At 34.4% G+C, this 26,349-nt stretch overlaps 1 protein-coding gene across 8 annotated transcripts in view; it reads right to left on the minus strand.

The window, feature by feature from the left end:
* LOC106137672 (uncharacterized) overlaps positions 1 to 26,349 on the minus strand; it is a 65,546-nt gene that overhangs the window by 14,273 nt on the left and 24,924 nt on the right. For 5 of the 8 annotated variants that reach the window (XM_060946360.1, XM_060946355.1, XM_060946357.1 and 2 more), the window contains 3 exons: positions 5,619 to 5,772; positions 4,401 to 4,647; positions 2,198 to 2,293 (listed from right to left, as the gene is read on the minus strand). In XM_060946360.1, coding sequence (XP_060802343.1) covers positions 2,198 to 2,293; positions 4,401 to 4,647; positions 5,619 to 5,772 — 497 coding nt within the window. Of the gene's footprint in view, positions 1 to 70; positions 499 to 2,197; positions 2,294 to 4,400; positions 4,648 to 5,618; positions 5,773 to 24,379; positions 24,408 to 26,349 lie in introns of those variants that run through there. The other 3 variants (XM_060946361.1, XM_060946356.1, XM_060946363.1) reach the window with 3 other exon arrangements.

Here is a 26,349-nt window from a genome sequence, read left to right on the forward strand (position 1 = left end):
TATACAAGGAAAATGGACGTTTTATCATCATTTCATTCTATAAACAAACGGCTTATCATATTTGACTCACTGAATAACATCCACTGTAGGAGTCCCAGTCATACTCGGTCACACCCATTTTAGTTGCACCAATGTCCCCTACTGTTTTTATAGCACAACTAAATCACTACACTACCTACGTCCAAAATGGTCTACGTAATTAATGTCACTAACTCTAAATTAACAAGTTCGAGTAAAGTTCACAGGGTCCAAAAATTACACTATCTAACGCACACACAATTATAAATAAGATTTCTTGAAGAATCACTCAAGCGGAAGTTGTATGTGATTGGATTCATGGCAGAAGATGCACAGCACAGCACTCCCGAGGGCCCTGGGCGCGACTGGGGCCGGGAGTATCAATTTTAATATTAGCCACTGCATGTGTTTCTCAAACTATTCTCAAACGAACGATATACAGCGTCCTATCGGTACCGCACTCCGAGCGCAAATGTTATCACAGCGTTATAATGAGTCACTTCGTAGGGTTTTGAACAAACTGCTAATTAGCGAGAAAAGCTATTAGGCGCTATTATCTCTCGATGAGTGTTGTAACACTTTCAAGGTTGATAACAATGCGAATGCATTATAAATTTAGAGCATTGCATTTTCACAAACCCTTGTGAATTGAACTTTATTGTGTTAAGTTTCGGAGTGATGGCACAGTTTAGGAATAACTGGCGTACAGGATAGACTTCATTGGCAACTCACACATGGTAGCCGCATGCGGGGCCGTACATTTAACAATTAAATATAGCACACTCACACATGAGAACCAGAGGAGGGAATGATTGTATGACCGGAGAATACACAAGTTAACTGATTGACGCAATTCCGTGTACAGTACACACACACTTGAATAGTGCTCTTATTTTATCTTTACTAGTGTTAAGTCCGGAGGGACATACCCAGGCCAGTGTATTGAAATATTAGTTTAAATGCGATCCAACGGCTGGCTTTCCTACTCAGAATATAATAGACTTTTCTTTATCGATGATTCCCTACGAGTGTGTACCCTTGGGGTAGATGGATTAAAACAACCGTTAGTTTATTAAAATTGAATTTTGTAACATTTTGTTATATCTATAGTCAGCTTTGAATAAGTTGTTATTGAAAGTTTAGCCATAGTTATTTCTAAAACCACAAATACAATTTTTATTCAAATCATAGAAATCTACTAAGAAAAAATATCTACTAAAGAAATGTTTTCCTTAAATAATAAATTTTAATGATATTCTTTTAAAAGAAAACCTATTGCGGTCTGACAAATTGCACTGTCTTAACTTCTGGATATAGAGATTTTAAATTTAAATTATAGAATCCCTAGGTGATCTAGGTGTGTACTAATAAGAGGATTTTCCGAAATCCCCGCGGGAACGAAAATAAATGGGATGATTCCCATTCGTCAGACAGCTGAAGTTTGCCATATTCTTTGCGCCAACGGGAGTAAGTACTAATAAATCTCGGAAAAGAGGTACCACCAAAGAGGCACTACGCACCAAATGCTGCTAAATTCAGATACCGATAAATAGTTTTCTTTTCTACTGTAGTAACAACAGATTTATTAGCCGCTACAATTTGTTTATTGGTCTTAACTTTGGCCAGCTCTTTATTTTTACTGCTTTACAACGAAAGATCAATTTCTTACTGTTTAAATCAACGATGACCTTACTTTTTATACCATGAAGCACACCCGCACACTTTGGGTTGTCCTCCAACTTTACCCTCTCATTAATTTGATCTAAACGATTAAAGTATTTAATTAGAAGCTTCTATGCCTAATATCAAAGATTCATGGGCTATTTTGTGATAGCGAAAATTTTGCGTGCGTTAAAACTAACATTGAACTCATCATCAACACGACATCTATTGGTTGACTGAAACAATTTTCATTTCTACTGCGTCTTAATGCAAAATCATACAACTAGATGGCGCTGGTATTCCTAAAGCCTATCAATATTATGTATTCAATCTAAATATCCCAAAATTATGTTTTCTGTGTGCCTATCTACGTATCAAATCTTCAATGGAACTAGTAACGCTAACGACAAATATTATTTACATAAGACTGATTGAGTTTAGAAAAAATGAGATGGAGTGGATTAGGTATGTGGGTATTATGATGGGTGTGAACATTGAACAGCAATGCGAGGCGAACCTGAAAGCTACTGTGGAAACTGAAACTGCTGTCGAACCGAAACTTTTCCAAGAGAGAACTTGAGATGCTGGCGAACATCTCGCCTCGGGGGTTATTCTGTAAGACATCGTGCAAATTAATGGTTACATCAGGGAAGCAGAACTGAAAATAAACGCAATAGATAAATAAATAAAAAAATAATGTAATAATTATAATATATAGAATAAATTAAAGGTTAGTTTTAAATGAAAAATCATTAAACGTAATATTTAAAAAATAAACAATCCGGTAATGATGTACCTAGGTCGTGAATAGTTAATATATATAGTACTAGAGGCCGCCCGCGACTTCGTCCGCATGGAAACCCTATCAATCCCGCGGGAACTCTGGGATAAAAAGTAGCCTATGTGTTATTCTGGGTCTTCAGCTACCCACATACCAAATTTCATGGTAATCGGTTCAGTAGTTTTTGCGTGAAAGAGTAACAAACATCCATACATCCATACAAACTTTCGCCTTTATAATAGTAGTAGGAAGTAGGATGGAGACCAGGTTGCATTGTGTGCTCAAAAAAGAGGTGAAGATATGTCATTAATCTTAGTCAGATATGATCTAAACCGGAATAATACGCGTCAAAAAAGGAAACCACAATATTTCAGCAATTACAGTGTTTTAATCACTGTCATTAATTAGAATTGTCCATGTCCAGGCTTTCAGAGTTCATCTTCAATAATAACTGCACTATATAAAACAGGCCGATTCAATACAGATTTTAAACAATATAATGCATTTAAAAAGTACTGTAATATGCTGCACTTGTTCATGTTATTTATCGTTTGAACAAGACATTTCAGCTGTTTCATGCATGGTTGTCACGCGATCGTTTTGTACCTTAAATTTCTATTACTTTAACAAAGTTAATGGTAATTATAGTGAAGTTTTTGGATACTTAATGTTTTTTGCCAAACATATAATTTAATGAAGCATTAACCAAGAATATGGAACAGTTATGATCAGGGTAATGTTTTCGTAAAATTTCTTTGAGTGAAAACTTAGTAAAGCGACTTTGAGGATATCTTATAAACTAATTCGTATGCAATAAATTAAAAATATCATTAAGAAAATTCTACTTTCAAAAATCTTGGTGATAAATCATGTTTTTATATTTTTATAAAAAAAGGAAATTGAGTATATTATACCGAATTATATGAAATAAGATACGGTTTAAGTTACATAAGACGTTTTGAAATATTAAAAATAAGGAGGACTGTAAAAAGCAAAAAGAGTAGTAGGTAGTAAGTGTATTAAAGGGTTTTATTCACTTATTAATTTTAACTCTACAAATAGGTCAATTACATTTTTGAAATGCCACAAGAACATATGGTTGACATCAATTTAATGAACCCGACATTCCCAGAGTATGAATTTGGGAGCAAAAAATACATTGGTTAATAGTTGAATGTCTTTATGTATGTGGCATTCATCTTGATACCGTTGTGACCGTACCGTTGAGTATGTTTTTATTAATTCTATGTATTTCTGAAGCAGGCTCCACAAGAACAATCTATTGGTCTTTTATTAGTAATTAATTCTCTCAAAGGCTTTTCAATCTTATAAAAAAGAGTAAAACAGTCATTATTCATTCTTGTATAAGTAACACAGGAGTAAACTCTTCGACAACGGCGTCTTAGCAATGGACGTTCTTTCTAATAAGTAGCTTTTGTGGCATAAGGCGGAAACATAAAATTTGATTATGGTCAGCAAAGCATTAATGTAGATACTCGTAATTATGAGCCATTGTATTCATTTAAACAATTGAAATGGGTCAAATGTGCATTCAATGTACAGGTTTCTATAAAATTTCTTCGTTTACATTATGTCCTATTCATTCTCAAGTTATTTAGCGTCGTCTATTGTTTGGTGTCACTTGATTTTCAACAAAATATTCGAATTTTTACCGTGATATTTATGAGCATTATTAAAGCTGGCTTCATAGAAGCTTTTCATTACAGATGTACATAAATTTAAGTCACATTTTTGTAGAAAGAGAAATTAAATTTAAACATCGTTCAGTACAGTCAGCGGCTAGAGCTGAGCCAAATTGGGAAGAATTAGGCACTTATCGTTCAAAGCCTGATTACCTGCCACATAAACAAAATCGAAATTAGTTTTCAGATTTTTTTATCATCAATTACCCATCATCCAAGGCAAATGGTTCACTTACGTCATGATTCCTGTCGTCAATGATAGTGTCGTGTGGCAAATTTGTGGTCATGAGTAAAGCGTGTATGTCTTCCGTCTTGAAGCTCTCCATGTCAGCCTCGGCCAGGTTCGCGTCCAAGTCCCGGGCGAGGTCGTTGTAACGGGACGTGAATTCGAATCGGGACGCGAGGTCACTTATTCCCTTGTAGGACGCTGATACGGAGGACAGGACTGATGTGTGGTGGCAGTTGCTGTCTCGAAATATCGGGCTGGAAAGAATGAAACATCTTAGGTTAATATTCGTTTAAAAAAATAACTCGAAATTAAAATTAATATTATATTTCCTTTAAATACATCGAAGTTTAAATTAGTAGGTACACTTTAATAAAATTTGCGGAGCGATAGGCCCCAAAGCATGTAGCGCAGGGTGCACTGAGAACACGCAAATATAAAATAAGAAAGAGAAACAATAGAAAAATTGCAATTGTCACAAACTAGACAAGGCTTCCTTTAAAACCTAATTTGAATGTATAGATGATTCATACCGGAAAAGCATCTTTTATGGACAAAGTACAGTAATCTGTCTGGCACTCTGGTCACATAAAGCTGTAGAGTAGTACTTGCTACCATAGTACTTTTTCAACACGAATACATTTTATTTGTACATAAACATTAATATGTAAATCTCCATGACAGTAAATACTGAGGCTAGAATATTACTTTATTATTCAATTGTTACATATAAGTACTGATTAATGTTCAGTTGTTACTATCTATTTCAATAGCTACTACTCTAACTTAATTATTCTGCTAAATTTAATTTTAAAATGTTATACTCGTATAAGGTTCTGTTGAATTATAATTTTTTTATCACACTGCTTAATATAACGTTCTAAAAGGTATCAGACACTGGACTGGACATAACAGACATAGTGGTTAGTCTTATCAGCCTTTTCGTACAAAACTCCTAATAAAAAAAAAACACTTATCACGTCTTTACCCTTGACGTGCTAGTTTTTATATATCAAATAAATAATACACGGCGATCTTAAACCACGTAGGGTTTGTCTGATCAGTCAGATTCAAGTAGTCATGAGACTGTTGGATAGCATATTTAATTGAGACTCAAGGAATGATAGGCTTTTCCTTGATTGTCTTTTATAATATGCACGAGAAAAAGAAGCGGTTGGCCAATACTGTCTTTCTCTGTCCATAGATGATGGTGATAGCAAACACTTACTTATAGTCGAGAAACCAAAGGTATCCGGAGTTGTCGCAGTGCGCGTCGAGGTCATCGTGCGCAGAGTGCTGGCTGCCAGCGAGGCTGGTGTTGCTGTTGCAGTCCTCGTCGGTGCCGGGGCTCGCCGCCTTCAGCCCCAACCGCGGCGGTGGCCCTGGAATACAGAAACGTACGAGATTATCATCATGGACTTCATATGACATATGTCGGCGTTCGTAAATAAGGCAATATGACTTTTCGCCTCTTTCTAGCTTTGAGGCTGACTTAAGTGGTGGGAATAAAGGGCTAAGATAATATTGCAATTAATCGTTTTTTAATAAGAGGGTTGGTCTTTGGTTCCAATTCGAATTTAATTCCCTTTAGAAGTAAAATATCATCAGGTTCTTGTTTCGTTCATAAAATTACAATGTGTAAATACAACAAACTGTAAATAGATTATCATCACTGATTTCATCTTTTAGTGCCATTTCTTTTTATTGTCAGTACTCCGATACTGAAACTACAAAACATTATAAACTATTCTCCTTCCAGTGTTATGATTTCCGTACCCGCTTTACTTAATACCTTCATAAATTACGAGCGTAATTTTGAGGCACTTTACAAACTAGTTATAAACACCACGGCTACCTACTATAAATACCTGGTAAGCCCTGTGGCGCCGCATTAGGCCGTCGGAGCATTGAAAGACTAAATGCAGTTTTAAAGTGCTGTTTATTCCACAGGGGCGTGGGTGGGCGAGCTGCAAGCTTGTCCGCGACCTGCCTTTTAGGGCATGTTGACGTGTATCCAGAGAATGCATAAGGAAACCACGCATTAAAGGTACATACGATATAAACAAATCATTCGAAAATTTATTGTCTTTGAATTAGGACACCAGATATTAAGGTGATAAATCTTTAATCGTCTGATGAAGTGTGTCTGGCATGTGATATCTATACATATAATAAATCTGTAGAAAGGTCAATTCTGTACATTGAAAATATTGAAAAAATAAATAGCAGGGGCTGTTACTGGATCGATACCAAACACAAATATGTGATTAAAAAATTTTTTGTCTGTCTGTCTGTATGTTCAGGCATCACGTGAAAACTAACGGTTAGATTTTGATGAAACTTGGTATAATTGTACCTTATTATCCTGGGCATAAAATAGGATACTTTTTATCCTGGAAAAATACGAAGAAAAAAAATCTTAATTTTTCAGTTTATCCGTAGACTTTGTTCTGTAGAACCGCGAACACACGTTACGTTACCCGCAGTGGATTCAGCGCCGTAACTGTAGCGCCGAAAGTCGGATTTAGCTTGAACCGTTTGCGGCACACGCGGGCCGCTACTAATTACTATGAAAAAAATACTTAAGTCCGGTCAATCTAGACATTCGAAGCTACATTAATTCCCATTAAGCTTAAAATGAGTATAATTGTTTAAAATACAATCAAAAGCATTATTTCAAAATTCCCCATGATTCCGGTTTAAGGAAAAAATTTACCCAAGATCAAAGGTAAAAAATGGGTGTTTCGCGATTTTCTTCAAAACGCTAAGTTTTTCAAATCGGAAAATTACCTCAGACATAAATTGTAGATCATAAAGTTATCTATAAAAAAGGTATCAATATTTTTTTTTATAAAGCTAACGTTTCTGAGATATAACGATGCAAAAAGTTGCAAGCGTCATAATATGCACACGTTTCCAAGCCACCTCTGAGGTAGTGTACTATTAGCGCGTTTTTTGTAACATTTTTATTATTAAACTTGAAAAAGTCTGAAATAGGTTAGAATAAACACGTGTTTTCACTACGCAGTGGCACTCAAGACTAATTTTCGCATTTATTATTTAATAAAATTAGAATAACCCTAAGTGAAGAAAATCATTATAGGACAATAATAGAGATTACAATTAAATCAAATTAAAACTAAAACTACTTATAAAAAGAAAGATAAAAGATGACTACAAACTAAAATTTAATTTATAAATTATACAGTCCCTGCATAGTATCAACATGCGGGAGTGCGCCCAGAAGGCTGGCAGCATTGCCAATTTGAATGGCAATGCTGATTCTCTGAGCCAGATAATTTCCAGCCCTCCGGTCAAGAGATACCTCAATCAGCTTTTTCGACAATTTTCGGAAAAGCTGATGGGCAGAAAGGCCCCCCGGTCCCAGAGTTTCTACCCCAAAAGGTTCAAAAGTATAGGTATTACCGATACCTACATAGATAGATAGATAGATAGATAAAACTCTTTATTGCACCATAAGAGTAAAACATACAAAACAACACAAAGCAGATATAGATGGTACAAAGGCGGACTTATCGCTAAAGCAATCTCTTCCAGTCAACCTTTGGGTGGAAGGAAACCAAACAGGAGATCGGCGTTGGCGCAGAGCAAGATAAATAAATGTTTGAACATAATAAAATACATACAGAATATATATCTACATATAATACATATAAATGCGCATAAATACAGATAAATACATAATAATAACATATTTGCGCCTTTTGAGGTTTTTTGCCTCATTTGAAGCAGAACCGGCCTTAGATTTAGTAACCTGAAGATGAGACGGCGCAAGTGCGTCGACACAAGTAGCATCCCACACCAAAGGCCGCCCCAATCTCCAGGGTACCAAAGGCATACCATACGGTCTCTTGGCATCATCCCGAGCCAGACCGTTTGGTTCTAGAACGGCTGGAACATGGATGGTGGCAAAAGCACGGAGGATTATATTATTTAGGGCGGCATGGCGCCCTAAACGGCCGGCACTCCTAGGGCATGAGAGGCCGTGGTGTCCATAGCCGTCTACTATTATTAAAGACTAACGGTATTTCATGTGTTGAGCATTCTGAGATAAAGCATTTCTGCTACATATACGAGACGTGCTTATGCATATTATGACGCTTGCAACGCTTGCATCGTTATATCTAAGAAACGGTAGCTTTATTGAAAAAAAATATTGATTCCTTTTTATAGATAACTTTATGATCTACAATCTATGTCTGAGGTAATTTTCCGATAAAACTTACCGATTTTCAGTTTGATGGGAATTATTGTAGCTTCATTCTTATTTTTTTGGTCTAAATTGGCCGGACTACTTACTACAGAACGTGAACTCAACTGCAGGCGGCACCAAAACGGCCTAGCCGTAATTGGGTCCAAAAGATATTTATAAGATGTCATTGTCAGAGTTACTCAAAATGGAGAAATAAACCATCCACGCGAAGACCGACATCCGCGCGGACGGAGTCGCGGGGGGAAGCTAGTTTTTAAATAATCAGAATGTGGACGTGTAATCAGGAACTTAATTGGGGTCAATAAACGTCACGGTTTTATGTATAATGTGACGTAAAGCTGCCTAAGCGGGGCCGGTTAGGAGATACGACATGCGGGCTGAGTCATGCAACATCATGAGCTGTATGACTGGCCTGCGATTGGTTTTGTTTTCAACTTACATATTCTGACTTGATTTCATTGTGATTCACGTTTTCCTTGGTATTAACGCCTTCACTAACAATTAAACGTTCTGATCAGATTCATAAACTAACATAGCCGTTGAAATTGGTATTTATCTTCAAGAAAAGGTTATGTTTAAGTACATTTATCTGGAAATTGGTAACGTTATAATTACCGTAACTTTAACCAAAAGTATAAGATACTGTTAAATTGGCTAAGCAAACATAGGTACCTACATATGGTATATTTTATTCATCATAAGGATAAATAAGCTCGAGAAACTTTAATGATGTGGAAAACACATCGATTTATTAAATTATTGAAGATTTTTTTTATAATAGATAAGATAGACTGTAAGATACAGTACAAAACATAACCAATACCGTAACTGCGTTAGTCCCACGATTTCTTCAATTGACGAAACTCAGTGGAATGTCGTCTTCATATTGCTGGTATTTAGCACAACATCTGAATTTAAATGCGTCGTATGGTAAGTCGTTTTTCCTTTTGGAAATATAACAGAGTACGTATAAAGTACATCGAATATTTTTGATATAAAGGAAAATAATTTTGTATAGTATTGTAGAACAAAGCCAGTCAGGCGTTAAAATGTTTTAATTAAAACTATGTTCTTACTTTATCGCTTCAAGGTCCATGCATTTGAATGCGAGGTAGGATGTTGCTAACATTTAGCGTGACTTTGCAATGACTAGTACTTTTCAAGCGAAACTCTATGCAACAAATTCCTACGTGATACTGGATATTGATCATGATTTCACTATATAATATAGCCTCATCTTTTAAATTATTGCCAAAGCTATGACCACCAGACAAAATAATTGTCACAGTAAATTATATTTTAAACTGCATTGCTGCCGTCTGGTTTTTAATTAACGATAAACATTGGGGAATGGAATAATTAACGGTATTGCTTTTACCCGAAATTCTTGGAACTCGTTTGGGAAGCATTCCCAAATGTATGTGTATGTTTTGATAGCAGTCTTCCCTCAGCTCATCAGTGGCATTGAGCCAAAAAGTAAAATTCTTTATTGCGGTCTATGTCTATGTCCTCCTTTTACAAAAACTACGTATCATGGAAATGCGTACTGCGTTGAATAGTATTTAAAGCGTTATTTGCGTCCAGTCTCTTCATATGGACGCTTTATTTTGTCTTGCTGCGAGGGAAGTGTCATTTTTCAAAAGGATTTAACACAGCATCACATATAGGTAATCCTTTAACTAATGATAGAGCGGATGTCCTATTAAAAAGAGTTATTCATAAGATGATCACGAAAGAGTTACGTTGTTTGTTTAGTAAGGAACATACTATGTAGCATCTTTGCTGTTATTTATGTGTGTTGGGTTAGCATGATCGAATAAATATAATATTACACAACTGATACCTCTAAAATATAATTAACATACCATTAATGTAAACTGCAAATAGCATTGTAATCTTGTATTCGGCGGTCCAACCGTTTTCAGTGCAATTTTTTGCAACATCTATACAATGAGACAATAAAATGCCCGTGAGATCGTCGACAAATGAAATCATTAGTGGAATGGAGGTTATCTGACTGGTACTAAGATGTATTTTACTAGAGTTTAATCTGTTGGGCTTAGTAAAGCAAAATTATCAATGAAGTGCTTATTGATAATTTTGCCTTACCTATGTGTAAAACTAAAAACAACTAAACTCTATAAAATACTTAAATTAATATTTTGAGTTTTTAAATGTGTATGTAAAACGGAACTGACATTCTTAATCCAATTTTCATTCCTTGTTGTTCATATAATAAAAAAATCAAATAAACAATGATATGGTTAAAATAAAATTCATATTTTGAATAAGTACTCAATCCACGAAGAAACAACTATGTAAATTCTTACTTGAAACTACATAGTGATTTCATAGAAAATCATCTTGTTACTTTGTGCAATTCTAACATGAAGTTATTTTAGAATAAGGAACATGTCTTAGGTCAAACTTAAAAATAAACAGTTTTCTTATTTGGTTTCCACTTATAACGTAGAAATATTTATTTGCAAATTTTGTGTAAAAAAACACAATCGCGCAAATACAGAATGATTCTATGTAACCGCTAATATGCTCACAACTTAAACATTAGAGAAAGACGGTCAACAATAAGGACGTGAGAATCTCAAAGGAGTAAACATAGCAACCTTTCACCTCCCCCGCAGGCTAGCCTAATATGGCCGGCCCTGGGACCACAGGCATTGAGAAAACGTGGTCTGAGTTCGGAGAAACTGTTACATGCTGAGAATAGGACATGTAGCTATTGCTGTGGCGCCAGTTAAAAGAAACATGTTGATATATGATCGTGTATTGGGAATTTTTCGTAGTCTGTTTATTGTTATAGAGAAAAATATGGTTAATGGTTAATAATGATAAATACGATGAGAATTGAGTTGAGACTACTTTTTCTACTATTATGTGTCAATGTAATTTGATAGAAGTTGAAGAACCATCTGTGATTCCAAAAAATACATTTTTACCGTTACCGAAATAAAAGTAGGGTTTACTCGAACTAGAAAAGTCTTCATCTTTCCTTAGGAATTTTAATCCATAACATTCTGATCACAACAAATAACCTTAATTCCATAAAATCAGATTACTGACCCTTCTGACTCAAAACATAATTTCAACGGCGAGAACAGATGAATCTTTTATAATCCGGGGTGAAATGTTATTAAACACACGGTTACCAAAAGCCTGGGGGAATGGATTGCTTTATTCAAAAGATTACCTGCCAGCTTTGGTCGTAAAAAGCTGACATGTTAACCATAAAAAGCCTATAAAATTTAATCCCAAATTATCTTAAGCGCAGTTTATGATATTTTTATTGTGATACACAAAAAAATAATAAGATGTCACTCCGGGCTACTAATATATTGGTGTAATACTTCTGCAATTTTGTGGAAATCTGTCATTATTTATGCATTACGGTAATAGTAGCAGTAGTCAAATTTCAATAGCCATGAACTGCCCGATACGAACATTGAGAAAATTATAAAGATGAGTAATTAAGTCCAACCAAATGTAGAAATATCTAAAATTAGCGGTAATCTAAACGAGAATCTGACTCACACGAAACTCGAGCAACGCAACCAAACAGACGATAATAAAATGAAAAAGCGCATGGCGCCTGGTAATTTCACCGTTTGGTATACGGCTTTGGTGCAAAATGGAAAAAATAATCTAGTGAACGTAAATAAGCGTTCTCCTCTTCCAGTGCATGACCAATTCTCTAATTTTACAGTGGTGCTTGCTGCGAATACATTATTTACAATAGTCGGGTTGGAATATAGCATGAAATTCAAAAAACTTAAAGTCAATTATTGTATAAACAATAAAAACAACTGAATTGGGTACGTGTAATATGCAATAGATTACAGTTTTAAATGATTACCTAAATACTTGATTAATTTTAAAGAGAGTGTGCTGAAACTGAAATAATTATGATCTCGTTTAAGCGTGGGATAGAAATACCTACACAAATTACATCACAATCGTAAAATGATAGGTTGTTTTGAAATATTGGCCAATTCACTCTAATGATAGAGCTTTAAAAAACTACAACCTACACATAAATCAGAATAACGTCTAGTAAAGGTTGAGAAAACCTTGAGATCGACTTTACACGCCAATAAATAAAGCAAATGACTTGACAAATTATTAAGAACATGCCTTGGAAAATAAGATAGTGAGAGAAAAAATTCACAATGAAATCAAAGACTTGAATGCTTTTGCACAAAAAGTTAAGGTTGCCAACTTATTTGTGGTGGATTTACATTCAAAGCAAAAATTAAAATTCTTGGCGTCACGGTAATAGCTATTGATTGATTTTTTATTATTTCAGAACTCAAAGAAATTAATATTAAAAAAAATACATATACATACATACATATGGTCACGTCTATATCCCTTGCGGGGTAGACAGAGCCACCAATCCTGAAAAGACTGAATGGCCACGTTCAGCTATTTGGCTTAATGATAGAATTGAGATTCAAATAGTGACAGGTTGCTAGCCCATCGCCTAAAAAATAATCCCAAGTTTGTAAGCCTATCCCTCAGTCGCCTTTTACGACATCCATGGGAAAGAGATGGAGTGGTCCTATTCTTTTTTGTATTGGAGCCGGGAACCACACGGCACCTACATTAAAAAAATACCTAAAATATATCGTAGAACGAACATAATATGTTACTGATTGAATTTTCTATGGTGTCATCTAAACAATAGATTCGAAGGCATCTAAGTGTTAAGAGGATAGGATATTATCTTGTATCAGTATGTTTGCGGTGTCATTATCTGGTGAAGGAAAGAGACGTAAGGAGGTAAACAGGTCACGAGAAATACTCGTTAACACCGAGTTTTTACTGTAACGCATATTTGGAGGGAAAGATAGAACCTAGTTTATGGCAACTTAACAATTTCGAATGATTTGACTATCTGTAAATAGTGTTAGATATCATCGAAACAAAATTTATGTAAAATATATTGAAAAGCGGTACTATAGCAGCATTAAATATCAAACTATTCGTACAAAATTCCCCATGAATATTGAATTTCGGGCACTTTCTCTCATAAAAAACAAAAATGTGAGAAATATTATGTTTATGTGGTGCTGAAAATTTATATTATTTAGTAGACATGTATCAGTTTATTTCGATGTTTCATTTTAAGAATGCCGTGTGGTTTCCGGCACTTTAGAATGGGAACATTCCATGTCTTTGTCTGTTTTTGTTGTCATGTGTCCAATAGATGTCATAAAAGGCGACTTAGGGAAGGGCTCGGGACAATGCTGTCATTAGCCATACAGCTAAACGTCGTCTTTCAGTCTTTTCAAGACTGTTGGCTCTGTCTACCCCGCAAGGGATATAGACGTGACGATAAGTATGTATGTATGTTGTTTCATAATTGGACATCAACGATAAATGTGATTTGTTTGTTTATACAGTGTAACTATAAGATTGTAGAGAAAAATAAAGAAATTTTTAATTTTTTAAATCGGACTTGAATTAGGTATTATTATCAATTGCCACACACACATATTTCATACAAGCTGGATTCTCAAAATGTATATGCGATACAGAAAAGAAGCATGGAATACCTAACACGTATCTTCATACGGTTTTACCGATACCCATTGCTTAAGACAGACACCAGACTTTAGATAAAGACTGTATTCCACCTGTAGAGTTCAATATGAGTCGTGTGGGCGGATGTATGTGAATACACAACACAATACGTACATGTGTGAATGTGAATGACACTCAGACATGGAGACACGGATGAGTAATCGAGTGGTGATCTGCAACCTCGGGACAGTTACATCAATAACACCAATTTAGACGCTGGACTAATGGCGACTTCCTTTTGCAACCTCTATTCACTTCGTGCCTCTCGTGTGTGAATATTAACGATTTTATTAGTCGTCGCATTTGTTTTAGCATTTCAATTTGTGTCTTTATTTAATTATGTTCTTATTGTAAAGTCGTCATAATGATGTAATAATTTAAGTCACTTTAATCGTGAGAGAAATGTAGAATGTACTAAATAAAATATAATTTACATTAAAACTTAAATTATAACTTAACATTTAATTATTCCATTCAAACTGGGCAATATTTTATTTTACAGCGTAGGTATATAAATACTGTTCTGTACATAAGAGTATATACATATATGTACTGTGCATAAAAAGATTACTGTATACCTGTGCGCATAAAACAAAATATTGCAATTTACGCGAATTTCTCTTTCCAACTTTTGGCAACTATCTACATATCATACCCTCGTTTTAGATTGTAAGTTAAAACATTCGCAAAAGTCATAGCTCTAGAATACTTTTATTAAACTGTTCTGATCACTAAATACTATTTTCTACATATTCTCACCTAGTTAGTACTATCGTGTGTATAAAGAGAAGGTCACGATTCATTATTATTATTTTTTTTCAATGGGAATTGAAAACTTTTCAATAGTAACGTAACAGTTTGCTAGCTTTTACCGGTATACGTTGACCGACTTTTAAATACAATCCGCTCGGGAAAAAAAGCAGCTGGTATATTTTGTTTATTTTTAGCTCATACAACAGAATTTAAGTTGTTTTCTTAACTATTATTATTCCTTTATAAGCCTTATAATCAAAATCCCTAAGTTTTGCTAGTGGTACTTGAAATTATTCAGAATTTGGCCATTTCTAAAAAAGCAATAAGTTAATAAGTATCCTACAAGTAATTTATTATATTTAATATCAATGAAGATTTGATTGAATTATGATCACACCTCTTTCTCTGATATGCGGGCAGAGACTTAATTCTACCATTTGCCACGCTCCCTACATACATCTTTTGCTTAACATTGCCTTCTCATGCAAGCTTATGGTAATAACAATAAAGAAATCATGTGTTAAACAAATAGAAATTGTCATTTCATTGACTATGGAAATGAAACCAGCATTGAGTGTGATGCATCAATTACACGGGCTAATGCTGGCCCACCTTCGTTAGAATACAAAGGGGTTCGTCCGATCGATTTCATTGTGCGTGCGTCGCATATGTTACTGCTAGTAATGACTCGACTTATTCTTTTGTTTAATGAATTAATTTAATTCGATTTAAGTTAACAAATACCGGAACATTTTAAGGCCATCACTTCCATGTATGGTATTAATATTTTGGTCCAACTAAAAGGTTTTATTGTACCTACCAGCACTGTTGTACCATTGTACAATATAATAAAGAATAAACAGAATAGACAATTTAAAAAAGACATCAAAAAAGATAGTTATAAAATTTTAAATATGCTAAAGTAATAACTATAGCATTCATGGCTTAATACAATGTACTGAAATGAGATCGCTTGTAGTTGGGTATCGTATCGTATCAATGACGTCTAGTTTCTAAGCACTTTATTGTTAATGGTCCGGAACGCGGGAAAGTTACGCTTATAACGCCTCATAAAAATATCTTGAGGTATTGAGTGGGATATTTTGCCATACTACGAGTATACCCCAGATTATCTATGAATTATCTTATGCGCGAATCATGCATAATATCAAACATTTTTGTGAGATTTTGCTTTCCTAAGCAAGAAAGACACGGGTCTTAAACTGAGTTGTATACTATTGATTGCCTAAATGAACAGAAGGCCACATATAAAGCATACCAGCTTTGATACGTCTATGATATAAGGGTGTTCTCCTTTTTATTTCACTCACTGTACAAGCTTAATCAATGTAAACGGGTTTGCTCGTTAAATTTTTTTGTAAATATCTAATTGAAAAGATCAACTGAATTTTCCGTTCCAATATTCTAGCTTCTACTTCATTACTGTACCAATGGTACTGACAATTTTGCAGTACGTACAGAAACTGAACCCGTAGCCACTAGCCTTGACTCGTGAAGCTGGCGCCACAGCGCGCTCGCCACCGCCGCCGTCTCTTTGGGGCAATTTCATACAGACATTATTAAATTCTTACGACGACGGTTCGCAAAATAGGCAAGAATCTATCTTCTTGTCAAACGTCTGAAAATTTTTATTAATATGAAACATGTTAAGTTTGCTGTGGTTTCATATAATTTTTAGTAGTCAATACAGAAGACGACGATGAATTGGTATGCTACGTGATTATATTACATGAAGTCATTAACTCAAAATTAATGGTATCCTTTTTTTTAATTGATCGATTTCAATATCAAAATTTGGTTTCCTGACAATAAATTTTAGTTAAGGCAGTGTGTGAAGAATTTCCAGCTACTTAAACTTATAAATTTAAATGTGCTTTCGCCTTAAGAGACTTTCCGCCTCTCCCGGATATATTTAGCATTACCCCAACACCATGTAAGTAATTTATAGTACGCAAATTACCGTAAAAAGGTCCTCAATTGCCTGATTGATTACTTTGCCAATCGTTAACACCATTATTAGCTTTTCTTCATCATGACTTAAGCATTCTAAGCGGTTGCCCGTTGTTTTTGCCTTCGGAACATTCCTTAACCATTAGTATGTTTTTGTGTGTGTTTGAATTGAAACAATTGTGCAAGTGATCTCGGCGAGTTGCCTAAACGGTAAAGCCAAGTCAATGACCACAACACCGCCGCAACTTGACATGAGCAACAAATACCGTAATGACTGAATTTGCGGAACGACGTTAGAAACAAATAGGTCAGTTCTCAGTGTGACTGTTTGACATGCTCTAATTCATAAAGAAAAGGGGCTATAACTTATTTTGTTTCCTTCATTTAATAGTCAATATGAATGGAAATTAAAAAACCTTTCATTAGTCCTATTTGATTAAAACGAACGATGAAGACTGTTCTTGGCCTTCCTTCTTCTCAAAAGCTTCCATTTTTAAATTTGCTTTGTTCAACTTTTTATACTTTTACGTAGGTAGTGTATTAAAAGAAAAGGGTGACGTTGAGACGTTTGGTATTAACTCGAAATATTGTGCTGAGAAGGATTTTTGAAAATCACTACGGCCCAAAGTAATTTTATTCATTTAAACACTCATTACATCGAAAGTCCTTTTAATACATAGTTTCCTACTAAATTTTAATATCAGACAATTCTTAAAATGAGTTTTCATTTAAATCATTGCCTATAGTAATTATATTAACCTTGCTCAGCGCGTAATTTTTCTGACAAAATACCACTTCCTTGGTGTCAAGGATAATTCCTTATTTTGTTAAATATACTGTGTTGCATTGGAGCAAAAGATCATATCAGCACGGTTGCATGCAAAGCGTATGCATTTTGTCTCACGTCGCACGGTCCCAAAATGGTATTTATTTAAATCTTAAAATTTAAGCATAAAAGGAACAGCAAAGATAACTAACATATATATCTCACAGCAACGAATAGCTGTTGCTGAATAAATGGATATCGGTGTAATGGAATCCCGTAGGTGTAGGTGTATATCTACGGGATTCCTTTATACGAGTATTCTGTGTATCAAAACAATTTTTACGTATTTTTTCATTAATATCTTTTTAAATTTAAATAATAGAAATTAATTTCAAATACCGTGTGTAATTTCAAGCGCCGTGCAGTTCCCGGCACCAATTGAAAAAGAATATGACCACTTCATCTCTTTTCCATGGATGTGGTAAAAGGCGACAAACCGATAGGCTCATAAACATGGGATTCTTATGGTAGGCGATGGGCTAGCAACCTGTCTCTATTTCAATCTCAATTCTATCATAAATCCAAACATATGAACGTAGCCTGTCGGTCTTTTCGAAACTCTTAGCTTTGTCTACCCCGCAAGGAAAAGAAACACGATCATAATGTTTCTACGTTGTAATTTCAAGTTTATGCCATGTATAGCCTTATAAACGAAATTTAGCATTGGAACAATGTTAACTGGCGAGATCGATTAAAGTGTTTTAATTCCGAAAGTTAATATGTCATGGATATTTGCACGATTATCAAGACAGGTATCTTTCCAGCTTCGGCTAAAATGGGGCCTTTGAGTCTTGTGACCACTAGCTCTGCATATTTTCATACTCTTAAGGAAAAAATACATGAAATATGTGGTAATTTTCTAGACCATAAAGTCAGTGAGATGCAGAGTTCTTACGAATGTTATATAAGCAGCTTTAGGCAAAAAGGCATAGAGGTAAATTTCCCGATGGGCTTGATTGGAAGATATAAATAGCGCAGCCGGCATGCGACTGGTCGCGCCGTGGACAATGGATTCCGTAGCCGAGCCACGTTCCATATGGATGAACCGCTAAAGGGCATACACGATAGCTCGAAATGCTAACCCGTTCGATGGGAACTTCAAAAGATATCGTCTATGACCGTTTGAATTATGGGCGGCTTGACTAATACCTACTATTATGGACATTTTCTGAGGTATATTTTATTTGAAGATTTTTTAAAATGTAATTTGTATCATTCCTTTTTACTTGATTACGATGAAATTTGGTATATAGGTAGCTGAAGACCCAGAATAACATTTTTATCCCGGAGTTCTCGCGGGATTGATTGGGTTTCCATGCGGACGAAGTCGCGAGCGGCCTCTAGTATTTCATATAAAAAGAGTAATTCATGTATTTCCAGTTTATTCGTTCGAATATCCAAGCAAGTCTGACATCAAATAACAGAAAAATATTCTCAGGGTATCGTATTCACATGCCAGCACACTTGGTGATGTGATGAAACGCCAAGCACGTAACGACGGCATTACAGACTTCGACAGTCGCCAGATAAGGCGTCTGGGTGTCGTTCATGTCTCCCTCTAGTCGCCATCAGCTATTTGCGTATCTTCATCGCACTAAAACACTTTATAGCAGTTGCTACTATAGATTTTATTAAGCCTATAAATTAGCAAGCTTTGATATTTTCAATATAGATTTAGAAAATGTATTAATTTAAGATTTTTTTTCCGTATTTACTTTATAACATAACGAAATGTAATAATATGAACCTCCCATAAGTGATCATCATTGTAAATGTAAAGTATTATAATACAATTTATAGTCACCAAACCGTATAGATTACCACCGATCATTTATTTGGATCAAATAAGTCTCAATCACGTAATTTCAAGCCTCATTTAGTCAAAGTTAAATTAAATGCTTGATTGATTCTTGCCCAAAATGCAATCTTTTACCAGTTTTAACACCTCTCAGGCAGGTGATAAGTTAATTAACATTTCATGATTTCTTGAGCCGAAATAACAAATTTAATTAACACCAAATATTGTGCAATTTTTAATTGAGATACAAGACTTTTTAGGCAAATAAGGCTTGTAGGTAGTTGTAATTTGTAGTACTTTACTTTACTTCAATACATTGATTTATAAAAAAAATATTGATAAAATAAACGTTTTCTATAAACGCAAAAACGAAACCGCTGAACAGGATTACTGATACAGTTTACAGATAAAGGTTTTGGTTTGATTTTTTGAAATTCACGTTCGAGCAAAGCCAAAGACAAAAAAGTTAAAATTCAGTTAGAATGTTTTAACGCATTGAAACATTCTAATTGAACTGCCGAAATATAATGTACATACATACATATGTCACGTCTATATCCCTTGCGGGGTAGGCACTGTATATAGTGATGGATATTGGACAATAACTGCAGAAAGCAGAATCTTGAGTATTCTTTTACAGTATTTTATCTCATTTAATATTGATTAAAAAAACCCAAATTAAAACAAACACTTGGCATTGAATCGAAAGCTATTGTTCCAAAGTACGGCTCGATTTGGTCCTAAAATAACAACAGTGCGTGTTCAAATTCTTCCGAAAACAAGTTCGGTTCCTGCGTCGATAAATCAGTCGGTACCGAGAATAATGTAAATCATTAGGATTTATGATATAGCGAAGCATAGTTTGGTTGATTCGGTTATCTTAACTCTGTAATTGGTTATTGAGAATTATCATATTATGAAACTAAGTTGTAGTTTATGTTTGATATAAGAAACCTTCATGCCAAATTCTTATATAATTGTCTTCTTTTACATATAAAGATTATGAATTTCTTTTGTTTGTGATATTTGAAAGCTTCCTAGTTATTCTGCAATACTTGTGTAGACAAGAATGTAATGCAACTTGTAGGAACCTCTAGTATATCCCTACATCGGCTTAAACTCTCACCTCGATCAATTAACTGGATCGTAGTACTTGTACCACATGGCCACAAACAACCTTTAGGGCCCCAAGCAACTAGTTGACTTGTCAGAATCATGTACAGAAACATGATACACAATGCCATGAGTAATGAATTTATGGGACTGTCTCGAGACTAGGGCGAATGTTTGTTGTCGACTAAGAAAATATTCAATAATTCAATAAGATCAAAAGTTATATACTCGTGGATAAAGGTTTTTGAGAAAATAAATATTGGGATTGCTCTTTAATCAACACTGTTAAAATGTTTTTATAAGTTGGTTTTGACGTTATTATTTTTGCTAATTTTGCTTTGCATGCTTCTTTATAAATATCTTTTACCATTTTCTCTTACAAAGTAGTTGATAACTTAACGCAATTACTTGGAACCAACATCTCTGTAATTATGACTTCTTAATATCTGGTTTTGCAATTCCAGTTAATGACAGTTAGCTATGGAAACATGGCTCACATGGGTTATTCGATATGCCTAGTGAGCAGTCAGTTCCATTCTATTTATTCCGTATATAGCTAACAGGAATGCAGCCTAAGATTTCGCAGACCAAGGATCTCCTTTCCAGTCAGTCGTAGGCGAACCGGACGGTCGACTTTTACTGTTTATTTTATTCTGCTGGCTGTACCTCGTAAAATAAATTGGCGCCGATTATCTTCTAGTATGGACAGGGAAAGCTAATATATGGCTTGTTTAATTTGCTAAGTGTACGTAGGTGCCGTTTTGTTAGAATTGATTTTATGTTTGAACACGCGCTGTAATCACATTAGCATAAACTAAAGCAAGTGAAGCACCAAATATTTGTTAAAAGTACAAGTTGTATCCCGCTTTTAAATCACGGATCCCGCGCTTTGAAGTAATATAATCGGGAACATGCTTTCATGAGACCTATTATTCAATGTTATCACATTAATTTAATAATGTTTTATATAAAATATTTAAACTTGAAATACTAATTTTAAAATAATCTTACATAAAATTTGCTGTAATAAGTGTATTCCGTTATATTAACTTACTTTTATTTAAATGTATGTATGTTAATTAATGTGTGTAACGGCTGTAATTGTGACCACATGGTAAGACATGTTATTTAACCAGATCTGTAATGTAATGTGCAACCTAGATGTTCTACGGAGCACAGTCAAGAGCAAAGATGCGTTACGTTGACCGAACAACGTATTCCAAACTCTTGAAGAATTCAGTTATCTTGATTAAAACACTTGTTTTTTTTTTGATAAAAAGGTAAACCTGCTTATATAATGCACTCATGCTAATTTCATTACAAGAGAGTTAACAGATAATAATATAAAATTATAACAATTAACAAAAACATCTTTAAATTTAATTCTATGCATGCAAAGATATTTATTCAACATAGGTACAATTTTTGCTAAATAAAGCTGTAAAAAATGGATATTGAGCACAAAATATAGTAAGTTGTAATTTATTAAAATAAGTAGTAAACTGTGAAGTAAGGTTTTATAAACTTGTTTCCCATCAATTTCATATTTTAAAGGTCGATTCTCTATGTTATTATTGCAACGTTGTTAAATAAATCATATATATCATATATATATATATATATATTTAATAGTAGGTAGCATCGTTAATCTAAATGGTGTGGTATGTGGGAGCCTGCGTCCGCCCACTTGATCATTTGGACGCTTTAACCGCATCCAATCTATAAAACCTATACTTTTGTGCTATAAAAAAGTACAAAGAAATAATAATATAATGCGGAATAAAGTATTTGCTTGGTTATAATTTAAACAACTGAACTTATTTTAAAAACACAACAATACAGTAAAGTATTTAACGTTATAAAGACTTCTTAATCAAATATGTATACAAGGTTTAAGATTGACTCTTAAAACGCCTTACATAAAGGATTTAATAAGTATGTAAGCGTAAACAATATAGAGAACCCAACTCAACTTTAAATGACTATTTTTGGAAACTTCAATTTTTCCATTTACACCAAAGGCGAAATATGTTGAAAGTAGTAATGGATTTTTCAAATGTACTGATGTCTAAGAATAAAAGTAAATTCTCGAAGAATATCTATATATTAGAAGTTAAATTCGGCCAATTCTAAGATACTAAGTACACTTTAATTCGATAAATTTCGAACTATCGCCTATATCGATTGCACTATAGAGCTAATCGATAACAATCCAGCATGCTAAGCACGCGGATATGATATAATTAATTCATTACAACCCGCCGTCGCCAGCCACGATTTCTATCGAATAAATCGGCACGTCGTGACTGCGTTTTATGTCGGATCGGATTTGTGCGGATCACTGGCTTCGTAACCTGTACTGCACATGATGTGGACAACTTTTATGGTTTATTTAATCTGCAAAGGTAACTCATCAACTTACCAGAAAGATAAGATCTAGTCATCGACACGAAAGGTTACGTCAGGAGTTGAACACATATTTGAGTTAAATTAATTTGAAAAAAAATTGGTGATTATATGCTGTCTACCAATTCTCTTATGAAGTTCTCATGTAGATTAAAATTAACAAACACTTGTTATTTTTACTCACGGGACGGGTTGTTGTTGAATTTCAAGGTGAAGTTTTATGCTGTTATTCTTTTAATTTTAGTACAAAAAATAGGCACGGCAATAAAATTTACAATTACACATGACTGTTTCGTCCTTCTTTATTTACACCTCTTATAATATCATCAACAACAAAGAATAACTTTAAAAACCTGGTAGGCATACTGACCGTAAAACTTTTCCAAACTTTTGTCGAAGCCTTTTTTGGGTATAATTTATATGAAAATTTATATCTATATTAATTAGATACTGAACATACCACCAATTGCTAATATGTAAACTGCATCTAATCGAACTTACCTGAAATAAAATAAAACATCATTAATATCAAAAGTTAATGCACCTGATAATATCTAGAGAAAATACTATTCCTGCTTACTAACAGGAAGCCGATATGCCGATCGATATGCTTACTAGTTTTTGATGAGGCTTGATTAACATATTATATTGAATGCAAATATCTTTCCAAGCTTCGTGTAATCGCTTGCATAGAAAGTGAGCTTACGCAATATATACAAATGTCATAGTTGCTAATCAGTGTATTTTTTGGATCGTTAATGTCAAAACGATTCTTTGATTCGATGTAATAGCGTGACGTTATCTCTGAGCATTCGATCGATTACATAAATTGATTAGTGTTATCAAATATTGCTTTATATGTGAGCTTACACAATGTCCGGAAAAATTAACCGAATTTATAAGTTTAATACTTATTAATTTGGTTAATTTCTCCGGATACTACAATAAATTTCTTCTTCATACAAATAAATTAAGTATTTTAGTAATTAAGTATTTTATGATATAAACGTTGTAAAGTCAAATTACTTAGTAAAAAAGTGAATTTTCCGAAAATTCTCATATAATTTTGACACTCACCACCTTAGTATGAACAAACGGTAAAAATCAATGAAAATATGAATTTCACTTATAAAGTATAAGCACGTATTACTATTAATAGTTCTGTGGTATTAGAGGCTAATATACGAGCACAGCTATGTGCCGACTGACTGAAAGACACCCGTGTCCTTCCCTGGAAACTAACTACTCCTGTTGAAGGACGCTCTCCTTTGTGTCCCAGTTGCTCACCTCGTACGTTCATCACGGGAATACTTTATCTTCTATGCCATTTTAATCTCTAACACGACAGAAATAAAGAAGATAATAGAGAATACTTTGAGAATGATGCAAGAAAAACCACTGAATGTGCGGCAGCGGAGCATGAACCATGAAAAGACGCGACTCGGGAAACACTGCTGAAGTTTGTATAATAAACTACCTACCTCTAAATGTAAACTCAAGATAACATAGTATGAATGACATGGTGCATACATTCGTGGTGAGTCACATACCTAATGAATGTTATACGTGCATTATGAAGCGCTGCGTCGGATCTATTTTGAAACGGTCAAGACCACCGGCTGTTTCTAATACACCTAACACTTATTAATCTCTGTTGATGATAATTTGTTTGGACAACTGTGATACTGAAACTGGTGAACTACTGTGAAATAGATAGGATAGAACTGTAAAATCGTTAATCATGTCACTTTAAACACAGAACAAAGTAGTACTAGACATAGCTTAAGCTAAAGCTAAATCATTTTTGGAAACCATTGTAAACTGTTAGTAGGCCATTATTTTTACTATACCCGAACCTCATAAAGTTTAGTACATCCTACCAATAACATTTTAACTGTGTTTACGTAGTGGTAATTGGAAACCCATCAGCAATTAAGAGGTTTGATGCGGGTAGTTAGAATGAATGGGCGTATTGACGCATGCGGCGCCCGCGCATGGCTACTTGGTGTCAGGGACTCAGTGCGTCTTAATTCCTTCACACTGCCTTCACTGCATTCATATTGTAAACACAGAAGCTCATAAAACTCGTAATCACAAAAGACGCTTTGATTTATAACAAAGACTTTCATTTCAGTTAGTAGTTAATGTACTAAAGAATAAAATTACGGCCAAACTAAAAATTTTTGGATTTTGTATAAATTGTATTCATTGTATTGTATAAATCGTCAACACTAGTTCAGAAATGCCGCGAGTACTCAGCGTTTTAGTATAACAATAAATAATGCAAAAGAAAGTTTTGGCAGGTGATCTGATGATACATACATACGAGACATGTTATATTTATAAAACGGAGTCGTACCTACAAAGATCAAGTGCTTAAGTTGGAAATAGCATTGGGTAAATACCAGCGTGTGATATTTACAATGTTGGGAACGAACATGAAACGACGAACGAACGTAAAAGAGAAAAAAAATACTTAACCATTTTCATAACAAAATGTTCAGTTAAATAGTAGCTTATTATCACCGTTAGCGTGGTATGTAAATCCGATTCAATGACTTTACTTCCATTGTGTTAGTACAGGGTAAAGTACGACGTTTGGCTCTCCATCGAGATCTGCACAACACAATACTTGCCATTTCTGACGATCAACAACAGGGAGTTACTATTGTTCAACCTACACTGAAGCAGTTTTTGACAATAGATGTCTATGCAGAAGTACTATTGAGCAATGTATCGGGCGCAAATGGAATCTGTTATTCATTTATAATGTCGCAACATCGATTGACATCGTAGGCAGTGTTTTGTAATGGATATGTTTACATTAGAACAGAGTACGCAACAAATTGTGATTAGCTACTGATAGTTTTTGGTTTTATAGGTGAAGATACATTCGTTTTCCTTTTCCCAATATCTGGATCCGGTGTAATAAGTCTTCTCTTTCTCATGGTTCGCTATGACAGAAAAAGAGGGCAAGTGACAGAATCAATTGTAAAAAAAAAAAACTAACAGACTGTGCTGACTCCACGTAAAGAGTAGGAAAAGTTGATGAAGAAGGAAAAACTTAATGATACGTTATGTTATGAATCAATAAATCAGAATTTATGATTTTTTATTGTAACATGCTTTATATTACGAGTATCTTAGAATTCCTTCCCAAAACACTAAAATGTTTCATTTCGGGCAGACGAAAACCATAACTTTCGCCCATGGCCATGTCACTAGAATGTAATTGTTGACACCACTTTCCACTGTGG

Source organism: Amyelois transitella, chromosome 10 (genome assembly GCF_032362555.1).
Source record: "Amyelois transitella isolate CPQ chromosome 10, ilAmyTran1.1, whole genome shotgun sequence".
Lineage (NCBI taxonomy): Eukaryota > Metazoa > Arthropoda > Insecta > Lepidoptera > Pyralidae > Amyelois > Amyelois transitella.